General features: G+C 36.6%; 1 protein-coding gene across 1 annotated transcript; it reads right to left on the minus strand.

Annotated features, from left to right (window-relative positions):
- Positions 1–265: 265 nt before the first annotated feature.
- Positions 266–16474, minus strand: LOC126973261 (adenylyltransferase and sulfurtransferase MOCS3). The gene is made up of 10 exons (XM_050820475.1): positions 16286–16474; positions 12025–12160; positions 11451–11571; positions 9453–9603; positions 7416–7499; positions 6091–6202; positions 2928–3038; positions 2164–2270; positions 1166–1376; positions 266–1019 (listed from the first exon to the last, which is right to left on the minus strand). The coding sequence occupies exons 1-10, from the start codon at positions 16382–16384 to the stop codon at positions 868–870; spliced, it is 1284 nt and encodes a 427-aa protein (XP_050676432.1). The 5' UTR covers positions 16385–16474; the 3' UTR covers positions 266–867.
- Between the last annotated feature and the right edge of the window lie 3017 nt (positions 16475–19491).

Genomic DNA, 19491 nt, shown 5'->3' on the forward strand with positions numbered 1-19491 from the left:
ATTATTGAAATTGTACTGTTCGCGAAACTCGTTTCGCAATTCGTTAGTAACGACGATAATTTAATTAGTCATAAATTATTTTGACCTTCTTTTAATCATAATACACGTAAGATTGTAGTAAAATACAGAACAAGAAATAGTCGCTGTACGCCATGTGTTACTCACATTGAGAAAAACACAAATCACTCAATTCAACGTCGTTCTCCAGAACTGGAGATGTGTCCATCCACTTTACTTTTTTATGATATAAAATGAAACAATAAAATTTATATAGCCATTGTAGTTTATTTACAGATTTTACAATCCAGTTCTATACATATTATTTCATATTGCGATAAAGTTCTTGTCTCGCACAGCCACTTTGTGGAATCAAGGCACCAGTTTTCCCCAACCGATACGATTTAGGAACCTACAAGCATAGAGCGCACTCCCAACATAAAGGCCGGCAACGCATGTCTGGTCACCACTTCTCATCACGCCTATAGCATATTAATTAAGCCCATAAACGCTTATTATTTACTATATTTAATAGAATAAAAATTTCAAATTTGTACAAGGCATTTGATTACATTCATCATAAATCTTAATCAGACAATTGCATCAATACAAAAGCAGGAACAGCTCTTTGCATCTTCTTACTTGTTATTTAAGAAATTTGATCCAAGAAATTACAACATTAATAGCAAAACTATCAACTGGGTGCATAATAAAAAAGGGTGTTCCGCAGGGATCTATACTTGGTCCTCTCATGTTTATTGTTTATATTAGTTTTAGTGACGAAAATCAGTCCATTTGCGGGTGACACTACTAGTGTTTATATGATTTTCAATAGTTCCACACCGAATTACGATATTAAGAATAAAGATTTTAATAAACAGGAAAGTCTCTGTCAATGTATTTCGCCCAAGCGTGCAGTCCTCCCTCAACATCTTGGATCTTCTCTCTGTTCTTCTCTATTTTCTCCATCGCTAGTTTCGCTGCAACTTGGGAGTCGTTTCCTCGACGGCATATAAATGTCACTGGAACAAAATGGAAGACTTTAAAGGCACGTGCTTATCATAAAAATCGATATTGAGTTTGGCTATTCCATGATTATTGGAAGGACTACTAGTAGAAGGAAGTACTAGATCAGGGGAAGTAATCCAATATTAAACTGGCGATATACCTCGTGAAGCACCGCTGATATTTTCCATAAGTTCTTCAAACATTTTCTCCAACTTGTCTATTGGATAGTTGACAGCGCCCTCTATGCAGCACATCTGGTACTCGTTCTCACTTCGCACGTCAACCAATAAGTGACCGGGTTTGTTCATTTGCTGCACCAGCTCGGTGGCTCCTATCCGGTGTTCTGGAGGCAGGATGTGTAGATCTAATTCCTAGATAGAAAAATATTTTCTTAGCCATATTAATTATTTCTAGTGAATATTGTGTGAAAGAAGAGTGGCCATTTTATGCTTACATAACTTAGTTGACAGCAGAACCCATATTTAACAACTTGTCAGTTAATAAAGCAAAATGCAATGTAATAAATTTTAGGGGGAGGTCCTTCTCACTTAGGGGTATAATAAATAGTTAACGACCTATTCTCAGACCAAGCAGTTTCGGGGGATTTCACTAACAAACACTGTGTCACGAGAATTTTATATATAAGAGTAGTTATACTTATAGAACTTACACTCCATATTGTATTTATTATCTGACTTCGAAAAATCATATTTACATTTGCCCTAAAAAATCATTTACACAATACATTCGCTTTCCTTTTCTATCTTGCAATATCTCCGTTAGAGATGTTTTTCTCTTTCGTATGCTAGTTTTTTTTTTATGAAAATAAGGGACGAGACGAGCAGAACGTTAAGCTTATGGTAATTGATACTCCCTGCCCATTACAATGCCGTGCCGCTCAGGATTATTGAAAATTCTGAGCGACACTACAATTGCGCCCGTCACCTTGAGACATAAGATGTTTAAGTCTCATTTGCTCAGTAATTTCACTAGCTACGGCGTCCTTCAGTCCGAAACACAGTAATGGTTACACATTACTGCTTCACGGCAGAAATAGGCGCCGTTGTGGTACCCATAATCTAGCCGGCATCCTGTGCAAAGGAGCCTCTCACTGGTAGGTAATACTCTAGTATATTGCAAGACTATGTTAAGACTTACTTTATCATTGGCCGGCATGCTACACAACGCCTCGTAATCTATTAGTTCCGTCAAGGTTGCGTTGTCGGAGCAAGCGGCACATCTATCATTGCGCGAACGAAGTTTCACTGGAACGAAATTTTTGAAGTTATACTTCTATGAATGAGAGTGAAATTTTAAGATGCGCACGCATAACTGTAACACAAAAGTAACATGGTGAAGTTGGTTCCTAAAATTTTCTGACATTTGCGACATTCGTTATTTTTTTTTGGACAGGCAAAGGGTTCAAGCCCGTACAGCCGTATTCGTTCTGTCATAATTATAAATTGTCAAACCCAAATTTGCAAGATGTTTACAATATTGTTCTTTCTACAAACGTAGAATAGCACGAGGAATAAATAATTATTATAGCGTGGAGCACTGGCACAAATGAGTAATAGTCTATACACTACACGGTCAGCTGCTGCGAACTGCCGCCCGACCGTCACGCGACATTCAACACACAGACGAAAAAGTTTGAGACGATGTAATAAAAGTTTCACTTTAAAAGCGCGTACACCTTCCTTAAAGAGAATGTAGGCGGCGGTGATCACTTAACACCAAGTGACCCGTACGGTCGTTAGTCCTCCTTTTCCATAAAAAAAAAACTAAAATAACATCAATAACATTAAAAATATCCTTATTTTTAATGTGTAATATATATATGACACTCAGACATAATGTGTCTTATATTAGTATAAGCAGTTCAAAATAATATTTTTCGTTTAAGCGTTTAATATACTCACCAGTTCGGAAGGTCATGTCGTCTCCATCGAATATTAGCATCCTCTGCACCAGGAGCGACTCCCGGTTCCTCCCAACCAGAAGCTTAATGGCTTCCAGAGCTTGGAGACAACCTGGTGGTGCATAGAGCAATTTAAGTTAGGACAAATATTAACATTACCTACCGTAGCTAGTAAAATTAATGGGCAAATGAGACTTAACATCTTATGTCTCAAGGTGACGAGTGCAATTGTAGTGCCGCTCGGAATTATAGTGTTTTTTAAGAATACTGAGCGGCACTGCATTGTAATGGGCAGGGCGTATCAATTACCATCAGCTGAACTTCCTGCTCGTCTCGTCCCTTATTGTGGTAAAAAAACATATTCACAATAGTTAAACGGTATAGACGTGGACATGAGCAAAGAAAATGTACAAAACAAAAGTATTACAATATTCAAAAGATTCGTCAAAAAACGTTTGTGTGGTAAAGGTTACTATAACATAAATGACTTTCTTAATTATACCACAGATTGGGAATAGAACGACCGCCATCAGGCTATTAAAAAGTATTTGTAATGTTACGAAATTTAATTTAAGAAAAAGTGCTCTGAGTTTATTGCGCCCGTTCTCTATTGGTTTGAGGCTGATCGTCATAAAAGCTTGTATGCTTTGTTTAACTCTCAGGTTGTGGCTTCATCTACAGGATCTACTTTACAGTTGATAACCTGCTCAACCCTTGTTAGGCACGTGTCTAAGCCATGTTTAAATTATTGAAGTGAAAATATCTTTGACATCGTTGTGATTTGAAAGTCAATGACTCGAAAAAGCGCGGCAGTAAAAAGAGACACATAAAGTCATAAGATTCAACGTGGGAGAAAATGTGATAGATTATGTAGTGTTTTGGTACCAGGCGATCATAGTTCAAGAAGAGATTGTCATATGTATGACCAGGGCCGGATTTAAACTTAATGCCGCCCCTGGGCACCGGAAAAAAATCTGCCCCAATACTGAAATTTTACATAAACGTATAGTTTATATATTTTATTTATTAAAACTAAAATAACTAATTTATTGCAAAAACTTTATGATATGTTATATATTCTAAAAACATGAATAAATATTTGTTTTTTTCTAACAATTATAAATTTAGTTGACTCATAATTATATTACATCAATTTTTTCACAGACAAACACGTCCGATTTTTTGAATTGCGAATCGGTCGATTAAACAGAATTAATTAATTATATAGACCAATCTTGATCACTAACAAAAATATTTTCACTTTCAAAATTTTGCCGCCCTAAAAAATTTGCCGCCCTGGGCACTTGCACCAACTGCCCCTAGTGTAAATCCACAGCTGTGAATGACGCGTGTATACCTTAATATATTCTGACGTTATTCGCTCGAAGTTTTACTTAGACACCAGGAGAACATAAATAACGTAGCGGTGATAGTAATGTCTATCTTAGCGGTTGAAATCATGTGTCCTCCTAGCAACCAGGACTCCATATGCAGTTTAGAGGTTCATGCACAATGCAGGTTTCACTTTGTACGCACGCAATTTTTTTTTTCGTAATAACATCGTTTTCTTTATATTATTATTGGTCTTATTATAAATTCTAGGATCTATTGTGCCCCCTGCTTGTGCTACCTCGCCTGTCAACTCCCTGTGTCTAAAAAAATTGCTTCGCATTCCAGAAGGATGTGTTTAGGGTCTTCAGCGGCTTCGCAGCAGAATATGCACAGGTTTGACTGACTGAGACCCAATCTGGCTAGGTGCCTATTCAGCTTGCAATGGCCGGATAGGAAGCCCATGAGGGGTCTCAGTTGTCTTCTGTCCATTTGTCTTTATCTGATATATAAATAATAATAATATTGACACACATTCACACAAATTATTTTACCTTTGTCACTACAGAATTAGATGACAGGAAGAAGTAATTTTAAACTTTGAGTAGGTAACTATTAAACGTAGTGTTTATTAATAGTAATAACATAATAATAATAAGCCTTTTATTAATTCCAACAACCTTCAAATACATAATATAATCTTAAGACTACGCGAATAATATAAAAATACTAGCTGACCCAGCAAACGTTGTATTGCCGATATTAAAATCGCGATACAAAAGTAACTGTTGATCGTAGATGGGTGAAAATTTGAAGTTATATGTATTCTTTAATGCTATCAATGTCAAAAAAAAATCGTGTGGACCACCCATATTTAGGGGGATGAAAAACAGATGTTGTCCGATTCTCAGACCTACCCAATATGCACTCAAAATTTCATGAGAATCGGTCAAGCATTTCGGAGGAGTGCAAAGTTTAACACCATGACACGAGAATTTTATATATTAGATAAAAGCTACGTTATTGGAACCCGACTCTGGGTATAGGCCTCCTCCAGCTTACTCCACGTATCCCTCCTCTGTGCTTTTCCTCTCCATTCTTTTCCTTCTATATCATCTACCCATCTGTTTCTTGGGCGGCCTCTTTTTCTTTTGCCAGATGGTCCATCCCAAATTGTCGTTTCTACTGTCCATCTTTTGTTCATGAATTTCGCCACATGACCTGTCGGCCGCCACTTTTGTGTTACAGCGGACTCAAGAGCATCTATAAGTTTTGTCCATTTCCTAAGAAATGATGCTGTCACTTCTAATCTTTTGAATTTTTCTAATTTTCAACATACTCTTGTCCATCGCTTTCTGGCAGGTCGCTAGTTCTGTTTTTATTTTTGTATTGTATGTCCACGTTTGACGTATGTACCAGTTGTTTCACCAGTGGGAGGCTCCTCTGCACAGGATACCGGCTAGATTATGGGTACCACAACGGCGTCTATTTCTGCCATGAAGCAGTATGTCTAAGCATAACTGTGTTTCAGTCCGAAGGGCATCGTAGGTCTGAAAGTAATTACTGGGCAAATGAGACTTAACATCTTGGTGACGAGCGCAGTTGTAGTTCCATTTAGGATTTTTGGGGTTTTTCAAGAATCCTGAGCGGCACTGCATTGTTATGGGCAAGGCGTATCAATTACCATCAGCTGAACGTCCTGCTCGACTCGTCTCTTATTTTCATTTAAAAAAATGTGAGAGTCGGTAGAATGCAGGTGTCCATAACTATCTTTTTGAGGGGATTGACCCTTTAAATATTTAGTAAGACATTGCAGTACATAATTTACGTCTCACCAATGGTCCCGGGCACAGGACCCGACACGCCGTTGGCGGAGCACGAACCCACGGCCTCTGGCGGCGGAGGTGACGGGAACAGGCATCTGTAGCACGGTCCGGTGTAACGTTCCTATCAACATATACATAGCTTTACAACAAGTTTCGCTTGCCTTGTGTCTCCCATTATGGTTACCACAACGGCAGTAAATGCCGTGAAGCAGTAATGTGTTTCGATCTGAAGGGCGCCGTAGCTAATGAAATTACTGGGCAAATGAGACTTATCATCTTAATATGTTTCAAGGTGACGAGAGCAGTTGTAGTATTTGTGTTTTCCAAGAATCTATTAATTATTAATTACCATCAGCTGAACGTCCTGCTCGTCTCGTCACTTATTGTCATAAAAAAGTTGGTTACTTTAACATAGATTTATCTTTTCGTTGTATAATATTACTTTAGAAGGCATAAACAAACATAATATATATTTTTCTAGTCTTTACGTCATTTATACAGCCCCGATCACTAATATAAGTACATACTTTATTGAGTCTATGAAAATATGTATACTCATAGGCCTTAAAAAACATTGTATATCGTACTATAATACTATTGTGGGTAATAATATAGCCAAAAAAAGCCGTTGATTTGATGCCACAGACAAAGAATATATAAAAGTAGAAGTACGGAAGTCTCACTCCGCAAAATCAATTACAGAAATACTAACTCTTGCGGTCATACAATAAGGTGTAATTCAGATCGCACAGCACTGCTCACCTACATTTTTATTTACCGAGAAGTTGCCTCTCTTTCTATCGCGTGACTCTTATCTCTTCTGACGGCATTAGGGTTGACTTCTTTACCTAAGACTGTACCTGGCGCACCCCAGCATCAGCTCGATCCATTAAACCGCGTGCAACGCAGAGCAGCCTGAATTGTCAGTGACCCAGTGCTCTGTGAGCGGCTGGATCATTTGGAGTTGCGTAGAGACGTCGCTTCATTGTGTGAATTGTACCGCATTTATAACGGGGAGTGTTCCGAAGAGCTGTTTCACCTGATTCCTGCCGCCTAATTCCACCTTCGCACGACACGCCACAAGTTAGGATGTGGAATGAGCTTCCTTGTGCGGTGTTTCCGGGACGATACGACATGGGTAACTTCAAAAATAGGACGTACACCTTCCTTAAAGGCCGGCAACGCTCCTGTGATTCCTCTGTTGTTGCGGCGGTGATCACTTAACACCAGGTGCCCGTTCGCTCGTTTGTCAAAAAGTCATTAATGTTATAGTAACATTTACCACACAAACGCGCTAATTAGTTGCGGGCATCAGCCAGTTTTTATAGTAATACCTTTTTTTTATCGTCGACTTCTCTGTAACCGTAGATAGTGAGTTGTCCTTCCATCTTCAAAGCGCTTCCAGATATTAAAGGTATCTGTAACAAAACGACCTTGAAACACGGTCTGTTTCTACAAACACCAATAATTTTTTGAAGTGTAAACTTCTTTAGCATCGTTGTTTAGTCGATGAAACAAAAAAGCGCGACAGTAAGAGTCAGACACACAAATTCAAAAGATTTAACGTGGGAGCTAATAAGATAGGAAGAATTATACAGTGTTTTTGTACCAGGCGATCATAGTTGAAAAAGAGATTGTCTTATGTATGACGCGAGTATACCTTAATATATTCTTAAGTCATGCGCACGAAGTATTACTACATTGACACCAGGAGAACACAAGTATGGTAGCGGTGATAGTAATGTCGTTCATAGCGGGTGAAATCATGTGTCATCCTAGCAACATATACCAGGACTTCATATGCAGTTTAGAGGTTCATGCACAATGTAGGTTTCACAAAGTACACATGTCAGAGGTTCGCCTTGACCACGATTCATGCAATTGTATTGAACTAATCGGTTTTAAATAAATAAAATATTCATCGGTTGTTACTTTTAAGTGATATCCCTCACTTCGGGGATTTAATATACTTATAATATATAAAATTTATAATCGATGCGGGACTCAAACCCGCGCCTCTCGGGTTCCGCCCAAACGCGCTTACCAACCCTTTAAATCCAAGCAAGACATTACATACCCCTCCTCTCGCCACCCCTCTCCTCTCGTCTACTGGTCTCATACTTCCCACCGCTACACTAGCGCCACCTATCATACACCCGCTGCTCACTTCACTTAGCTCGTTAGACTTGTTCAACACTCAGGTTGTGGCTTGAGTCCCGCATCATCCATAAATTTTCGTACAAAAAAAATCCGCGTTGATAAAAGTTGAAAACATCATATACATAAAATTCTCGTGTCCCGGTGTTTGTTACCAAACTCCTTCGAAACGGCTTAACCAATATGTGTGTATATTGGGTAAGTCTGAGAATCGGCCAACATATATTTTTCATACTGCTAATTAAAAAAAAATACACACAACTTAAAATTTTCACCCGTCTACGATCAACACCTATTTTTATATCGCGATTTTAATATTATGCTATTCCATCCACAGATACGCAATAGTGGTGCAAGATGGCAATCGAATATAATGATTATTGTAGTACGATAAATTTTATGTACTATATATTTGGTAGGTCTGAGAATCGGTCGTCATCTGTATTTTATAAGCCAAAAATTTTATTTATTTAATTTATGTTTGGTGGGTCAGCTAGTCTTAATATCTATACTAATATTATAAAGCTGCAGTGTTTGTTTGTTTGTTTGAACGCGCTAATCTCTGGTACTACTGGTCCGATTTGAATGATTCTTTCAGTGTTGGGTAGTCCATTTATCGAGGAAGGCTATATGCTATGTTTTTTTTTTCAAAATTAGGGATCCGTAATAAAATTGCTATTTTGTAACACAAGGTGTAAAATCGAAAACCTATTTTTGCGTGCGCTGCAAAAACTATTGACAATAGAACAAAATGATGTACAGGCTATATTTATAATATATATGGCTATAATATAGGCTATATATAAATTCTCGTTGGGATGGCAAATACCCCTCGGTCCCGGTGTGCATAAAGGAGTTTGGTCAAGATGGGTGGGAATGGGTGGTTATGGGTGGCAAAAATGTGAAATTATATACATCTGTCCTTCTCTAACTAATGTAAAATCCTGAAAATCTCGGGAATGATCTAGAAAGTTCCAGAATGTGTGCAACTGATGTAACCAATCTAGAAAGTTCTAAGGCTTTCTGGAATGACTTAGAAAGTTCAAAGACTTTCGGGAATGATCTAGAATGTTCCAAAATGGTTGCAACTGTTAAAAGCGTTATCTAGGACGCTCTAAAATTTTCTTAAATGATCTTCTTTCCTTTTAAAATTGGCCCAGCGAAGCGGGCGGGAACGGCGAGCATCTATATAAATGTCTTCGGTTTGACCATACCTTGGTGAGTACTGAGACGTCATTCAACAAGTACCGCGTGGGCACGTTGTCACTACAGTCCAGGATGACGTCATAGAGTGACGCGATCTCCAGCGCGTTACTCGCACTCAACTGGATGTTGTGTGCCGTGATTTTGATACGGGAATTTATACTGCAATAAAAAATTCATTGTATTTGTATGGGCCTAAGATGTAAAGTAAAATGGCAGCAAAATGAAATTTAAAATGCAAACAATTTTATTCAAAATAGGATATAAATCACTTATTTAAAGTCAAAAACTACTACACATTCCGAAAGGTATGCCTCAGACCTGAGAGGAATGGGTACAATAAACTATGCGGGCTTCTTTTTTTTATATAAATATATGTTTTTGTTATTAAATTTCTTGTATCGTATCGTACACAAAAATTACATTTTATATTACATAAAAAATGTAACACTTTAGAACTATTACAATTATTTTAAATTAAAAACATTATATCTTTTATTAAAAATCAACTTGCATCCATAATTTCAACGGCTGTCTTACGAATTTCCCATCAGGTCACGTGTCCTGACGCGAGTTTTACATATCCGTAAAAGAAAATAAATATCAATATATTATACAGTTAGACACTTTTTGTATCGGTAAATCTCGTGAGTTCGCGTCACCGAAATCCTTAAAGCAGTATACCTTTAGCTATACAGCTGACGTATTGTGTAACATTAGTGCTGTGTATATCTTATAAGTGAAATTGAAGGGATATAGTGAAAAGTTCAATGTGTAAATAATGTGCATTGTTGTGTTTTTTATATATTTAGACTGAAATTCCAAATTTCAATACTAAAAGTTGTAAGTTTTCATTTCTATAGGCAGTCTCTACAGATGTGATTATTTTGTGTGCAACTGTATTTTTGTGGCGCTGAAAATAGCATAGTACCTCCTCATCACACCTTATTTCCTCAGAAAAACTCTTGACATCCGGACAATAAACTGATCTTGACTCTGGAGGCACAGAACGCTAAGGCCGGTCCAGCATTGGAAGCTGGGTCGGTCTGGCCAGCAGGCTCTACCCGGCCAGACCAGACCAGTCCAGACTCGGCGCTCCTACACTGTAGCTAGCGCTCTTGTCTAGCTAGTCCAGAGTCAGTACGGTGTAAACCCTCGACGAGGAAAAGTGTCGATATTGTCTGGAGTCAGGGAGCCTACTCCTAAAATCTATATTCGATATATCGTGGCATTAGTCGTGTCGAATCCTACTCTTAGTTACATCGTATTCAATGTCGAAACGATGATTGAACGAACGAAACATTTTTCGATATTATCGGTCCTAGCCCTACTTTTAGTTGAAAATGTCTAAGACGAATATTCGTATAAGAAATGCAAATGGCCGCCCGAGAAATAGGAAGTCGACGAGAAGGGTTGAGTTACTTTATTTTTAATTTTATTATCCGCAAGTTTTGTATTATTTATTCAATTTGAAATGGTCATATTATATTCATTAGATACATAATTTTTGAATATTTACATTTTGTGTAAATAATGCAAATTGGTGGTGCAGTCTGGCATGGTTCTTAGCGCCTAAACTATGTTTTGACTTTTGACACTTAACAGCGACATGGCACAGATAATATTTAGTTTTTATAGGTTTGCGCATAATTCATTCACTCTAAAATCGTAAAAAGATCAAAATATTAGTCTATGGTTACGATGTTGTTACGATTAACGATATGGAATACGAACATTTGTTATAGTAGGGTAGGTGTGATATATTCGGAATATTATCTTATCGTTCCGATTATATCGTTGTCGATTTTGCGAGTAGTCCTCCTGGACTAGACGAAAAACAAAACTGGTTGGTTGTTGTCAGACCAGTTCAGACTTGTTCCCCCTCCCCGGAGCGAGCACTGGCTCCAGTGTAGGACGGCAACGGGGCGTCAAAGTTTGTTTTGTTCAGACCGTCTGGTCGGAAGAAATTCTGCTTCCATTGTAGTACCGGCCTAGAAGAACATTCCTACCTTCTAAGACTTCTAGCAGCCGAGTCTGCCTTGCTTATATTCTGCATCTTCTCTCCGTGCAGGAACTGTCTGTGTATATTGGTGATGTCCACAGCATCGTAGTCTACCAGACCCAGTTCACCTGAAAGAGAAAAAAATCTGGTAATAAGTACTTGTAATGTGCACTTATTAAATAATACCTTAATTGCAATATGCAGTAAGACTATATCCGGGGACGTCCGCTCCCGACGAATGGGTGTCGTAAGAGCGACTGAGGGCATTTACTAATGGGAGGCTCCTTTGCACAGGATGCCGGCTAGATTATGGCTACCACAACGGCACCTATTTCTGCCGTGAAGCAGTAATGTGTATTCATTATTGTTTCGGTTTGAGCTGCGCCGTAGCTAGTGAAATTACTGGGCAAATGAGACTTAACATCTTATGTCTCAAGGTGACAAGCGCTATTGCCGCTCAGAATTTTTGGGTTTTTCTTCTAATCCATGTGTATCAATTACCATCGGCTGAATGTCCTGCTCGTCTCGTCCCTTATGGTCATAAAAAAACAGGTGGTCAACAGTCATCCAGGATGTCATACCTACTCCAGCTCCTGCCAAATAAACACCTGCAGGACACCCCAGCCCTCCAGCACCAACTATCAGCACTCGGCCTCTCATTAACTTCTCCTGGCCTTTAACCCCTATCTCTGGTAGTAGGATCTGTCGGCTGTACCTGTGAAATTAAATAAAACATATTGAAATTAAAGTTTTATACTTTTGATAATCGGTCAGTCAGTCAGTCAGTCAGTCAGTGAGTGAGTGACAATATTAAGAATCTTTGAATAGTTATAATTCTAAAACTTAAATTGAATGAAATTTGGAATATACTGTTTCGAAACAATTTCTACTTGCTTAATGAATTCTTTATTAATTCAGGCTTTTAATTTGTTCGAAAATGGCCTAAATTGCTTTGACAAAAGGATGGTACGGCCATGTCGCTTGTTTTTGCTCGACTTGGCGTGGGCAACGCCATGTCCCCAGATCATATCATATTGTGAATAAAAATATTTGAATTTCACTACATCAGTCATCAACACACGACACACCAAATTATCTACCTATAGAACTACCTCTCAACAACTCAACAGGTTTAAACCACTCCAAAGCACTGATAGCGACATTCAACACTAGATACGCGAATGAAGCCCTATCATTGAACATAAAAGCAGACTTGCCTTGAAGCTGATAAAACGCCTCTTCATCTACTCCGTGATTACGGCCCACTAATACATAAGCGTAACACCATCCCTACCGGTACAGTACCCTGCTTCCAGATGCTGTTCCAGAGCTGGACGTAGAGCTATAGTATGAGTTGTGGACACAATTGTTCAATTTTTGTCGCGGTGTTACTAGGAATACCACAAAGGCGCATATTTCTGCCGTGAAGCAGTAATGTGTTTCGGTTTGAAGGGAGCCGTAGCAAGTGAAATTACTGGGCAGATGAGACTTGACATCTTATGTCTCAAGGTGACGAGCGCAGTTGTAGTACAATTCAGAATTTTTGGGTTTTTGAGCGGAATCCTGAGCGGCAGTACATTGTAATGGGCAGGGCGTATCAGTTACCATCAGCTGAACGTCCTGCTCGTCTCGTCCGTTATTTTCATTAAAAAAATAGCCACCCTCTTGAAATAATAATAATAATTACCTCTCAATCGCCCATTTAGGTAATGTTCCTTTAGTTTCTGTTCCTGTAACTCCTGTATCTGAGTGGCTTCCGTTCTGATCCAAAACTGGGGAAACCTACAAATGGTTCAGTACATTATTTCATGTGACAACTTTTAATTATAAAAGGCATTTATTTTCTCAAAATTCATTCCTTTAGAATTCTTTTTGATGTCATTTCTAATATACTAGATACTACTACCGCTCCGGAAAGAAATGGCGGTCAGAGGGAGAAGAAGCGGCGCTATCTAGAAACTATCGAATAGGAATATTACTTTAAATAAAAACTGTTTAGAATTGTAAGAGTGACATCTCAAGTTAATTCAATATAATGTAATTATTGGGGATGAGAAGGTTATCTAGTGTAGTCTGTAAAGTAGATCCTGTAGAGTGTAGATGGAGCCACAACCTGAGAGTTGAACAAGACATACCAACATTTACGGTCAACTCAGACGGTTGGCTCAGTTCGTAAGAGTGCTCGAACTCCATATCCATTAATTTTGGTACAAATTAAATTTGTATATTTAATCCCAGAGTATATAACTTAAAAATAAACTACATTATTGTCTGCAAGAGCAATGTTAGTCTGGGTCTTAGGTGACAGAAAATATTTTGAATTGATTTTCTCATCCAAACCAAAAGATGTCTTGTGTGTCCCAAGTCCAGCGGACTCTTGTAACTGTTACTAGATCCTCTGTCTGGTTTGAAGGGACTCCAAAAAAACAGAGAAAGTATAATTATATTCCAAATTGGTTCAATTATAAAAAGTTCTAATTTTTTCATATAAAGATAAAGATAGCCTTTATTTCTAGATATTAGATATGTAGTAACATGTTTATTTTTTCTTTATTTCCTCTATTTTTTAACAATTTGTCTAGCTCCACTGACATAGGCCTCCTCTAGGACCTTCCAGTGTTCTCTCTCCCGCGCTTCTCTACTCCAAACTGGTCCAGCAACCTTCTTTATATCATTTTCCCACCTCAACAGACATGACATCCGTATAATGGTGGGCACCCTAACGGGTCACACATCACTAAACAAACACCTTTTCACAATCGGCGTAACGGACAGCCCTAAGTGCAGAGGTTGTCTGACCGAAGACGAAACGGTCGCTCACGTAATCCTGGGAATGCGCGGGGGTGGCCAACCAACTGGCAAAAACCTTAACCAATACAGGGTCGCTCCAAGAAGTCTGTGAACACCCCAGGAATGTTCTGAACTTCTGGAAGGAGCTGGGCTGGTTGGAGTAACCGGCCATTACTGCACGCAAAATGGACCTATGCTAGTGGTTTAATTGCGGAAACAGGAGCCCTATACCATACCATACCATCATTTTCCCACCTTAGTATCTGCCTGCCTCTCTTTCTTTTAGCATCTCTCAGGTGCCAATGGGTCAGTTTCTGTGACCACTTGTTTAGTCCTCTGATCATATGACCCGTCCACTTCCAGTTTTTTCACAGTTTTTGTTATGGAGATCACCTTTGTTTTGATTTTTTTTAATATACAAGGAGACAAACAGGCAAGAGGATCACATGATCGAAAGTGAAAACAAACTGTCCCTGGACATCCGTAAATCCAATAGTCATAAGATGTGATGCCAACATTTAAAGTGAGAATACACTCTCAGTTTAGTGTTTTTCAATCTTGCGACCCCATTACATCTTTTACAACTCTGGCAGACCCTTGTCGGTCACATACACATGACAGGATGAATCCTTAATATACAGTTTAACAGTACATGCTCTTTTTTACCTAGCCCTTTAAATTGTGACAAGTTGGTTATTATCGTGACATTCATAATGTTAACACGAGGAACAAACATACACATGTTATGCTTACTACTCGGTTGGGTCGAGTTAGTTAGTCTTTTGTTGGGCGATGTATATGCTTCTACAATATGATCCCAGAAAATGTATAAAACAAATGTTACAAAATTTAAAAGAGCTGTTAGAAAATGTTTATGTGGGAAAGGTTATTATAGCATAAACGATTTTCTTAATAACACCACGGACTGGGAATAAAGCGAACACCCTCAGGCTCTTTAATTATAAATGTTTATTGTACAATATCACATTGTAACCCATATTTTATATTTAAAAAAAAACCTGTTGAGTTTCTTGCGCCCATTCTTCTCAGGTCTGAGGCAGGTATGTGAATGGATGGTAGATTTTGACGATCAATAAGTGATTTTAAATCCTATTTTGAATAAAAATATTTGAATTTGAATTAATTATTATATACAAAGCAATGAAGAGCCCAAACATTAGGATAAAAAAATAACTCATAAATCTACAGTCAAAATGTATTTTTTTTACAATAGTATGTGTATATATAAATTTGTTATGTTCTAAAGTGATAAGCTTCACTTCTGGGATTAATTACACAAATAAAATTTAAAATAAAATTTTATGAACAATAAGGGGCTCCAACCCATGGCCTCTCTCATTCCGTGGGAGTGCTCTTCCAACTGAGCCAACTGTTCGAGTGACGTAAATCTTAATTGTATCTTATGTCATAATAAATCTTGTGTGCTTTGTACAATTCGTTACATACATACCGAAATAAACAATTTTCCTTAATATCATTTCGGAACAACCCACAAGTAATCAAGTACACACACTAGCGTATGCACTGACACCAACTGTATAGCTACTTGCGCAATAAGGTAAGAATGATAAAAAAAATGTTTTCTAAATATACAATTTGTTTACATAAAAATTTCAAATATTATTTTATTTTGAATTTTTTTTTTAATTATTAATCTTAAGTAGCTCTACCCTTGTACCTTTTATATTTAGCCATTATGGTTCTGTTTAGAACTTTAAGGATTTTCAGAAAGTATCATCTGGTGATTAGGTAGAACTGATAAATAAGATCACAACTGGCTACAAGAACTTTTATATTTGTATTTCCTTTAATTGAATTCAACATTGATACCAATGATAAGTATTATTGTATGGAATTGGTATTGAATTAAATGAAAGATAAGACTGCACTTATATTAAGTAATATGTGTTTTAATTTTTAATTAATTATTTCACTTTAGTATTTAAAGTTGTAGGCGGCAAAAGAAGTGAAAACACCTATTATTATGATAATGTTATGATAAGTGATCATAAATTATTAGTTGTAACTTACAATATTCAAGTTTTGTTTTAATAGGCATAACTCATTTTCCTTTTTCTGCAATAGCCTTCGTAGTTCTTCCACTTCTTTCTCGAGTTCAATTAAGTCCATATTTCTAGATTCCCAAAATTTAATGACCTTGTTTGATAATTTCCATTTTCTAAGAAGAAGCAAGTAAGCAACGAATTACGAATTCAGAATATCAAAATGTGTTTGTTTATGTTTAATTATTTTTTTTTGGGATTTTATGACCTGGTAGCTATGACCTTTATGTCAAGTTTATGTTTAGTTTTTACCTATCGTAGAGTACAGTACAGAACAGAAAAATCTAGTAGAAGTGGCATCATATCATTTTACTATGGAAACCCACAGAACAGAAGAAACTAGTAGAAGTGGCATCATGTTATTTTACTATTTAAACCGATGTCGCCAAACTCACATATTTATCTATTAAATATGTGATACACACACTTAATACCGGCTTTATGATAGGCATAAATTCACAATCACGAAAAGACATAAATACAAATTTATTTACATCAATATCGAACTTAATTTAATAACGCTAATCACATATCCGTAAATTGATTATGACAACCTCAGAATTTTTTCTTAATTTGCGAAAAATAACATATAAAAACTTGCAGTATTAGGAACTCTGTAACCATAGATTTGACTTCTGCCTAAATACCTAGTGTTGTACGAAAATGAATAAACATATCGATAAGTTAATGAAAACTAGAAATGAAAAACCAGGGCTGTTGTCATGGCAACATATTTATTATTTAATGAAATCAAATAAAATGTTATAATTCATGATTTCTTAACTGTGGTATGTAATTCTATGATTTTTTTACTTTCGTAATTAGTGCATCTTCCCATAACACAAGACGGCATTTTAATGTTGTACGTATATCAAATTGTAAGCAATTCTGTCAACAACAAACGCGTGTACCGTTTTCGTATCGAAAAGGACTACGACAAAAGGAACTGATTGACTCAATTTAGGCGATTGATTTTCGGCGCGCGACATATCTACCTCTTTTAATACTATAATATCATTGCGAGTAGGTACATTTGTACACAATAGTGGCGACAGAGTTACGCCCATATGCCACTTCCACTAGTTTTTTCTGTTCCGTGTGGAAACCGATGTCGCCAAACTCACACATTTATCTACTAAATATGTAATACACACACTTAATTCCGGCTTTATGATAAGCCTAAATTCACATAGACATAAGACAACCACAAATAACTACAAATTTATATACATCAATTTCGAACTTAATACAATTAGTAATTACGATAATCTCATAATATTCTTTAAGTGAATGTGACAACCTCAGAAAACCTTCTTAAATTTTCTTAATTTGCGAAAAATATCATTTAAAAACTTGAAGTAATAGGAACTCTGTAACCATAAATTTGACTTCTGTCAAAGTACGTAGTTTCCAAATCAAGCAGTAATGAATAATAAAATAAATAAAAAGAGAAGGTATAAGTACAGATGAAGTATTAATATTCTTGTTAGTCTTATGATATATGATCTTTTATATTATGATATACATATGCTACAATGATGGTGAACTTCCTCAGAATTCATGATTTTTGATCTATTTTTTACAATTCTATGACGTATTTTTTCTACTCCACCTTGACTCGATTTGACTAAATTTATTTAAAATAAATTGTTTGTCTATATTTAAAATTAACGTTTATTTAGTTTATCTCGAATCTGACACATATTTGTTAAATAATAATTAGTTGTACCTAAGAGACAATAAAAACCATTAATTTGAATTCATCGTAATCTCTCTGGTACACATTTAATACATATATAACCATATAATTACATTTTGCTTACTTACACACCCTTTATAAAGATAAAATATTTTTCGACAAAATTATATCGATATGTAAATGTATGCACTGGTTGAATAGGCGGATATATTTATTGTTTACATTAATAATCATTCTAACATAAGTGAAATCGATTAAACGTAACGAATAAATGAACCATTTGACCAATATTATGGTTCATTTTTAATTGTATATTTTGCACAATACCTAAAAATATTAATTGTATTTAAATAAGAAAATGATGATAACTGATGACAGGAAATCCCTTCGTTGGATTGTTCGTCGGACATATTTTTATTGCGGATATGATTTCTACAGTCAAAAATTGTACAATAAGGCAAATCCCAAATCCGTTTGTATATTTGATTAAACGGAATAATAGGAGCCTGCAGCCGAGCTTCTTCTTCAAAATATGATTTCACCTTTAGAATAATACTCTGGAAATCACTTTTTATAGTATTAATCATATCGCTTAAAATTCAGAAGCAAAGAAAATTTAAACACTACGTTCATTCCAAAGTATCGCAAGAAACCACACGGAACACTCAAAAGTAGTAGACACTGACACTGCATCATTGCAACATGGCGACCGTAGTTCCTATTTTTGCCACTTCACAGATAAGTTGGTATTACTATAAATCGATTATTAGCAAAACTATTATATTCTTCCAGTAATCAGTATTTATAATTTAAAGTACTCTCAAGTCTCAGGTGTATTCTTCCTACTGTGGCTTCTGAGGAAGAGTCACCACAATTCACCTTCCCCCATCGTCGCTCTCTGCCTCAAAATGTTCGCCTAAGTTCGGCATGCGTTCGGCGCTCGCGCAGCGTTCTCCCCGTGCGTATTATTTTGAGTGTAGTAATAAAATGCTAATAACTAAGGTGATTTGAGTAACTGTCACTGAATGCTATTGAAACAAGCTATAAGACCATGTATAAATTATTCATATTGTGTTTTTATTTTATTTCACACAGACTTTTCATTCGACAATAAGTGTAAAAATAGGTATATTTAGAATAAATAATGATTATCAATGATAATTACTTGTTTTATTTACTAACTTTTATGTTTTTGTAATAAGCATTATATGTTATTTATAAAATAAAACCAAAATATACATGCCTTCATAGTAATATTTTGATACATTCATGCAGAAACATACCCACGAAAATGATAATCAACAGAAACTTCACGCTGCTTGAGAATTCTGAATTTCTTAGCATTTGCTTTTTTTTTATGGAATAGGAAGACAAACGAGCGTACGGGTCACCTGTTGTTAAGTGATCACCGCCGCCCACAATCTCTTGCAACACCAGAGGTATAATGTGGTATATTGTGTAGCTTGTCTTACTTA

Source organism: Leptidea sinapis, chromosome 2 (genome assembly GCF_905404315.1).
Source record: "Leptidea sinapis chromosome 2, ilLepSina1.1, whole genome shotgun sequence".
Classification (NCBI taxonomy): domain Eukaryota; kingdom Metazoa; phylum Arthropoda; class Insecta; order Lepidoptera; family Pieridae; genus Leptidea; species Leptidea sinapis.

Bases quoted from the DNA above. Each gene is read 5' to 3' on its own strand.
- LOC126973261 (XM_050820475.1), bottom strand. From the start codon at position 16,384: ATGGACTTAATTGAACTCGAGAAAGAAGTGGAAGAACTACGAAGGCTA. The intron at 3,039-6,090 runs GTGAGACGTAAA...ATGCACCACCAG, and splicing joins TCCTGTGCCCGGGACCATTG to GTTGTCTCCAAGCTCTGGAA. The intron at 2,271-2,927 runs GTGAGTATATTA...ATTTCGTTCCAG, and splicing joins CGACATGACCTTCCGAACTG to TGAAACTTCGTTCGCGCAAT.